This window comes from Quercus lobata, chromosome 2 (assembly GCF_001633185.2).
Source record: "Quercus lobata isolate SW786 chromosome 2, ValleyOak3.0 Primary Assembly, whole genome shotgun sequence".
Lineage (NCBI taxonomy): Eukaryota > Viridiplantae > Streptophyta > Magnoliopsida > Fagales > Fagaceae > Quercus > Quercus lobata.
Window position 1 is genome coordinate 38361490 of NC_044905.1, and position 8137 is coordinate 38369626.

The following is an 8137-nucleotide window of genomic DNA, read 5'->3' on the forward strand; positions in this document are numbered from 1 at the left end:
GGATGGAGCTCTACTACCTGCTGACTCTTCTATCACGGACTTTCAGTAGGGGAAGGCCGATTATGTGGCCAACTCTTTGGAGTAGGCATTGCTCCTTCCTCAGGACATGGACGACCTGAGAGGCTTGAAGAAGCACGAGGTCTTCTTAACTCTAAAGATGGACCTTGCTATGGTGGGTGTTTGTCCTCATTTTCCCTCCTAAATTCCCAAACATTGCCCTTTTATTATTATTATATATTATTTTATTTTTTCACTAACTTTATCTTTTGTTTTCTTTTGTTTGTATAGGCAATCTAGGTAGCTCATGTGGCTGAGGATTGGGTGGACCAAGCTCAATCCAAGTTCGAGGATAAGGAAGCATGCCGGGTCTCTACTGTTAAGGCCTAGGTAGTCATTGAGAAAAAATGTAAGGACCTCATCCTTAAGTTGACTGAGGCTAAGAGGGAGAGGAAGAGTGCAAAAGCTATCCAAGCTGGGGCTGAGAAGCAGCGCCTTCATCTTTGGAAGGCTAAGGAGCAACTTGCCATCACTCATGAAAAGATTGAGGCCCAGTAGAAGGAACTTGAAGGTAAGGTTGAGGAAGTCGTGAAAGTAGAGTAGGCCAGGCATGATGTAGGCTAGAAGTAAATAGAGGTGATCCTGAGGTCCCAAGTCACTGAGGTCTACGAAGGGTACTATCTTCAGGTTTGGGCAGAGGCTTTAAATGCCACCGGGGTGGACTTTGCCTCTGAATTGAGGAACCCTGAAAAGCTCTTTTCCCTTTTAGCTCCGAGGGAGACACCCTAAGCCACTGTAGGATGAGCTCTACTGCTCCAGCCTCCCAACCTACTAAAAAGGGTGAAAAAGGGAGTGATGAAGCTTGATGAGTAAGAAATTTATACTCATCACTACGCAAAGATCATCATTTACTCAAAGAAGACATTACGCATTTATTACGATCATTGATAACGAAACGTAATAGACGGGACAACGGTCACAGAATGAGCTGTAAACTTCAGAAAAAGATTCTGTAATGCACTAGCTGTTGAGCATAAATACAGTGATTCATTGCCTATTGATTAGGCATTCAACTATAAAAGATAAACCACCAGAAACCCAAGGTATGATCAATTACACACAAACACTCTACAAAAATCACTCTCCAGTCTGTTTCTCTCAAAAATCTTTCTTCCCTACTAACTTAAGCATCGGAGGCGGTTTGGCTAACGCCACACTGGCGTGTTAGTCTTCCACCTAGTTCATTTTACAGGTTCTCTATCTACAGAGACGACCCCATTCATAGTATCGTCCATCCGCTACAATGAGAAGCTCAACTATTGATTTTTTGCATCATTAGTTTGGCGCCGTCTATGGGAAATGCTAATCATCCAAGCCATCTTTCCTAGTGACAAAAGAGTTCCTTGGAGTACGAGATGGAAGCAGAGAACACAACTCAGCCAGATTTTGTGCAACAACAACAAATCCAAGCCCTTTTAGCCAATGTGGAAGAACTAACTCGCCAGAATGAAGAACTGCGAAAGACAGTGGAATCCCAAAATGCAAAACTTCAGCGAACAGATGAAAACCAAAATGAAGAAGAGTCAAACTCTCAAGCCAACAAACAAGACAGAACCTTAAGAGAAGATTCCACCAAGATGGAGAACGAACTTCGCAACATGAGGAAGGAGATGGACGAACTGAAAAGTGCTATGAAGGACAAAGGCGGAGAGAATCTAGATGGGGTGATTCGAAGGATGGACTCACCATTCACTACTGAAGTACTAAACCATCCCCTCCCACCAAAATTTCATCTCCCACAGTTGGAGTCATATGATGGTTCCAAGGATCCCTCGATCACATCGAATCATTTGACGCTGATGCTATTGTAGATGACCCCAAACGAGGTGATGTGTAGGGCATTCCTAACAACACTGAAAGGAGTAGCCAGAGTATGGTTCAACAAGATACCTCTAGAAACTATTGCAGACTTTGAACACCTCAGCAAGGGTTTTGTTCATCATTTTATTGGGGGGCAAAGACACAAAAAGCCAACTAGCCATCTTTCAACATTCAATAAGCATAACGAGAATCACTAAGACCATACGTCACCCGATTCAATAAGGATCTGCTGCAAGTAGATGAAGCTAAAGATCAAGTTATCCTAACAACCTTCTAAGCGGGATTGCTGCCAGGAGATTTCTTCTTCTCAATCACTAAAAGTCCACCGAAAATAGTCGCAGAGTTGCTCCGTAAAGCTCAGAAGTACATGAATGTAAAAGAAGCAGTGCTTGTAAAAGAAATGAAAGGAAAAAGGAAAGACACGAAGGAACAAGTAGTAATCACAATAAGAAGAAGGAGACACGAAGTGTTGGACAGACCACAGGGGAAAAGAAGGAACTTCTAGAGAGGAAACCCAAGTTCACTAACTTTACTCCTATAATAATGCCAATTGAGTAGGTCCTTATGCAGATAAGAGATGATCCCTCCCTGCGATGGCTAAAGCCAATTAGCATTCTAGTAGAAAGAATATACAAAAGCAAGTACTATAGGTTCCACCAGGACCACAGGCATCATACTGATGAATGTAGACATTTGAAACACTAGGTGGAGACTTTCATCCAGAAAGGGAAGTTACAAAAGTATGTCAAAAAGACAGAGCCCCACAGATACCAATGGAAGGACGACCAGGATAGAACTTTGGAGGCAGGGGATAGCAAACGCCCTGCAGGAGAGATAGAGACGATCTCAGGAGGACTAACGGCAGGCGGAACGCTGAAGTCCTTGAGAAAAGAACATGGGAGAGAAATAAGTAGCATCCATTTGTGGCTTCCTCCAATGAAGATGCCAAAGAATCATGAGCCTGACATTATCTTCTCAGAAAGAGACAGTCGTGGCATCAGGCAACCCTAAGATGATCCACTAGTAATCATGCTTAGAGTAGAAGAGTTCAACATTCACCGGGTGCTCATTGACAACGGAAGCTCAGCAAATATCATCTACTTGCCCACATTTCAGCAGATGAAGCTGGATAAGAAAAGGATCAGGCCTTCCACCTCACCTCTGGTAAGCTTCACAGGGGATAGAATTGTCCGTAGAGGCATCGTCACTCTAACTGTGATTGCAAGAACTTACCTAGCGCAGGTTACCAAGGAAAGTGATTTCCTCATAGTTGATTGCCCTTCAACATACAACATCATTTTGGGAAGACTTGCACTCAATAGATTAAGAGCAATAATGTCAACATATTACTTAAAGGTGAAGTTTCCAACAGCCCGTAGAGTAGGAGAAATTAGAGGAGACCAAGTTCTAGTAAGAGAATGCTATCAAGCTGCCTTAGCATCGAGAGAGAATTAGACGTGGGTGATCAATGAACCAGAGCCCATCCCTGAACCATCAGAAACACCACAAGAAGTTAAGATCATCCCAGGAGATTCGACGAAGGTATTAAAGATAGGAACTGCACTCCCAACTTCAAAGAAAGAAAAGATGATCTCTTTCTTAAGGGCAAACCAAGATGTCTTTGCCTGGAAACACGAGGATATGCTCAGGATTGATAGGAAGATCATACAGCATCATCTTAACATCAACCCAGAATGCAAGCCTATATAGTAGAAGTGGAGAATATTTGCACCAAAGCACAATAAAGCTATAACTGAAGAAGTAGAGAAGCTATTAGTAGCCGATTTCATTAGGGAGGTCTTTTACTCGGATGGGCTAACAAACGTGGTCATGGTAAAGAAAAGTAATGGCAAGTGGAGAATGTGCATAGATTTCACAGACTTGAATAAAGACTGCCCAAAAGATAGCTTCCCCTTGCTGAGGATTGATCAGTTGGTAGACTCAACTACTGGACACAAGTTCTTGAGTTTCATGGACGCATTTTCTGGATACCACAAAATTCTTATGGACAAAGACGATCGAGAGAAGTCCTCATTTGTTACTAGCCAAGGGTTGTACTGCTACAAATTTATGCCCTTTGGACTGAAGAACACAGGAGCCACCTACCAGAGACTAGTGAATTACATGTTCTCTCACTAGATTGGAAGGAATGTGGAGGTGTATGTAGACAATATGCTGGTGAAAGCAAGGACGAAGCCAACCACTTGGACGATCTCAAAGAGACCATCAACACACTACGTAAATACAATATGAAATTAAACCTTGCCAAGTGTGTTTTTGTTGTTGCTTTAGGAAAATTCTTGAGATTCATGGTGTCCCAACGAGGAATAGAGGCAAATCCAAACAAAGTAAAAGCAATAATCAAGGTCAATTCACCAAAAACAGTGAAGGAGGTGCAGAGCTTGACAGGAAAAGTTACAAACCTAAATAGATTCGTCTTTAAGGCAACAGAAAAATGCATGCCATTCTTCAAGGTATTGGAAAAAGCCTTTTAGTGGAATGACAAGTGCAAGGAAGCCCTTGCCAAGTTAAAAGAGTACTTAACGAAACCACCTTTATTAAGCCCCTTACTGATGGGAGAGAAGTTGTTCCTCTACTTTGTAGTATCCAACACTGCAGTATGTTCGGCACTAATTAGAGAAGAAGGGAACGTTCAGAAGCCAGTTTATTTTACCAGTCAGGCATTCCAAGGAGCAGAAGCAAGTTACCCAGGGAAGGAGAAGATAGCTTTCGCATTATTGGTCGCCTCCAGAAAGCTCTGTCCTTATTTCCAAGCACACCTCATTGTCATCATGATAGACTAGCCCATAAGAAAGACGATGAACAAGATAGATGCAACAGGATGACTTATTCAATGGGCAATTGAATTAGGCCAGTTTGACATCGAATAACGGCCTCAAGCAGCATTCAAAGCCCAAGTACTAGCGGACTTCATTGCAGAATTCATTTACACCTATAAGGAAGAAGAACCCTTTATGGAAATATGGACAGTCCAAACAGATAAGTCAGCCACGAAGAAAGTGGGAGGTGCAGGAGTAGTTCATATACCTCTAGAAGGAGAAACATCGAAATATGCAGTTAGATTGTAGTTCCCAGCAACAAATAACTAGGCAGAGTACAAGGCATTGCTAATAGGGCTAAGCCTAGCAAAAGCTCTAGGAGCAAAGAGTCTCATCGTCCAAGCTGATTCTCAGTTAATAATAGGACAAGTGAAGGGAGATTATGAAGCCAAAGAAGAAAGGATGCAGAAGTACTTGAAGATCGTCCAACAACACTCATAGCACTTTAACAGCCTAGACTTCGCGCAAATCCTCAGAGCCAAAAATGCAAAAGCTAATTTCCTAGCAAGATTGGCCTCATCATATGGCTACAATGCAACCTCCAAACTATGTATAGAGATAAGGGGGCAGCCAAGCACAGAAGGTGAGCAAATTCTGAAAATGAGAAAGCAAGACGAGAGGATGACTCCAATCTTCCGTTATTTGAAAGAAGGATGGCTCCCTAAAGATAAGGCAGAAGTAAGGAAGATACAGATCAGAGTAGCTCACTTCGTCATTATTGATGATGTGCTGTATAGATGAGGATACTCACTCCTATATTTAAGATGCGCGAACTTAGAAGAAGCAAACTAAGTGCTCCACGAGATACACAAAAGAGTCTGCGGAAACCACACTAGGGCAAAATCCTTAGCAGGAAAGGCGCTCAAAGCAGGATATTACTAGCTTACCCTACAAAAAGATGCATACGACATTGTCAGAGCATGCAACAAGTGCCAACGCTTCGCAAATGTCCAAACGAGACCAGTGGAGACAGTGACACCCATATCCTCACCATGGCCCTTCGGCCAATGGGGAATTGATATTTTGGGTTCATTCCCTTTAGGGAAGAAATAACTCAAATTATTGATCATGGCAATCGATTACTTCACAAAATGGGTAGAAGCAGAGCCAGTGATGTCGATCACAAAGGCTAAAGTCCCAAGCTTTATGTGGAAAAACATCATGTGCAGGTTTGGAGTCCCACGCGTCATAATGTTAGACAATGGAAAACATGTTCACAACCCCAAGTTTCAAAAACTTTGCCAAGACTTAGGAGTAAAAAACCACTACTCTTCTCTAAGACATCCTCAGGCCAATAGCCAGACAGAAGTGACAAACAAAAGCTTGCTCAAAATTATCAAAACTAGGCTTGATGGGGCAAGGGGGCGTGGCCTGAAGAACTACAAAATGTCTTTTGGGAATATAGGATGACCACAAGAGTTCTAATAGGAGAAACACCATTCAGGCTGACATTTAGCACTGAGGCCGTCATACTAGTGGAAGTGGGACTGACAAGCTTCCGAGTCAAAACTTATGAAGTCTAGAAGAACTAGCAGGAACTTAACAGCAGCTTGGACCTAATTGATGAAGTCAGAGAAGAAGTAATGAAGTGAATGGCCAAACGTAAGGAAGCAATGGCCAGATATTATAACAGAAAGGTCAAGGTAAGGAGGTTCAACACAGGAGACCTCGTCCTTAGAAAGGAATCATAGGCAACAAAGGACCCAACCCAAGAAAAACTGGGACCAGCCTGGGAAGGCCCTTACAAAGTAATCTTTCATTCCAGAGAAGGCTCCTACTACTTGAAGTCTCTAGGCGGCCAAGAATTGCCTTGACCATAGAACATAAAACACCTGAAAAAATACTACCAGTAAGGAATGCTTTACATTTCAAGTTGCATAATCTTCATATTAGTATGTATGACAATTATTACTTTCGATATTCATAGATCAATAACACATGAAAGCATTATCCTTGCATATTTATCAATGACCATTCATAAGTAATTTGCCAATGAAAATATGTGCAAAACTCAAGAGTCATCCTTGGGAGACCTTTCAAAGATATCCATCATTAAAATTATAAATCAAAAGCTATTCACACACAACCACTAAAGGCAACTAAATTAGAGTTGTTTATACACAACAAATATGATCGTCATTCATGAATAAACAAAACATAAAAGATGGTTAACCTAAAGACACTCCACTACCACGGTTTAAGTCACGAGTACAGCACAACATCATCATTCAAACATGACTCAATAAAAAGCTGTTCAAACACAGCTAAAAATACTAAGTTGTTCAAACACAACTAAGATCATCATTCAAGCATGACTCAATAAAAAGCTGTTCAAACACAGCTAAAAATACTAAGTTGTTCAAACACAACTAAGATCATCATTCAAGCATGACTCAATAAAAAGCTGTTCAAACACGGCCAAAAAACATTCTAAGTTGTTCAAACACAACTAAAATTGTAATTCAAGCATGACTCAATAAAAAATGGTTCAAAAACAGCTAAAAACACTAAGTTTTTCAAACACAACTAAGGTCGTCATTCAAACATGACTCAATAAAAAACTGTTCAAACACAGCTAAAAAACATTCTAAGTAGTTCAAGCACAACTAAAATCGTCATTCAAGACTGACTCAATAAAAAGTTGATCAAACACAGCTAAAAATACTAAGTTGTTCAAACACAACTAAGATCGTCATTCAAACATGACTCAATAAACAGATGTTCAAACACCGCTAAAAAAACATTCTAGGTTGTTCAAACACAACTAAAATCGTCATTCAAGCATGACTCAATAAAAAGCTGCTCAAACACAGCTAAAAATACTAAGTTGTTTAAACACAACTAAGATTGTCATTCAAACATGACTCAATAAAGAGCTGTTCAAACATAACTAAAAAAACAATCTAAGTTGTTCAAATACAACTAAAATCGTTATTCAAGCCTGACTCAATAAAAAGCAGATCACACACAGCTAAAAATACTAAGTTGTTCAAACACGACTAAGATCGTCATTCAAACATGACTCAATAAACAGATGTTCAAACATAGCTAAAAAACATTCTAAGTTGTTCAAACACAACTAAAATCATCATTCAAGCAAGACTCAATAAAAAGCTGTTCAAACATAGCTAAAAATACTAAGTTGTTCAAACATAACTAAGATTGTCATTCAAACACGACTCAATAAAAAACTGTTCAAACACAGCTAAAAAATATTCTAAGTTGTTCAAACACAACTAAAATTGTCATTCAAGCCTGATTCAATAAAAAATTGTTTAAACATAGCCAAAAATACTAAGTTGTTCAAACATAACTAAGATCGTCAATCAAACATGACTCAATAAAAAGTTGTTCAAACATAGCCAAAAAAAAATCTAAGTTATTCAGACACAACTAAAATCATCATTCAAGCATAACTC

At 40.2% G+C, this 8137-nt stretch overlaps 1 protein-coding gene across 1 annotated transcript; it reads left to right on the plus strand.

The window, feature by feature from the left end:
• Positions 1–1412: 1412 nt before the first annotated feature.
• On the plus strand, positions 1413–1868 carry LOC115964085 (uncharacterized membrane protein YttA-like). The gene has a single exon (XM_031083401.1). It carries the CDS (start codon positions 1413–1415, stop codon positions 1866–1868), a length of 456 nt encoding a protein of 151 aa, XP_030939261.1.
• The last annotated feature ends 6269 nt before the right edge of the window (positions 1869–8137 follow it).

Excerpts from the sequence above, each read along its gene's own strand:
- LOC115964085 (XM_031083401.1), top strand. The coding sequence starts at position 1,413 with ATGGAAGCAGAGAACACAACTCAGCCAGATTTTGTGCAACAACAACAA.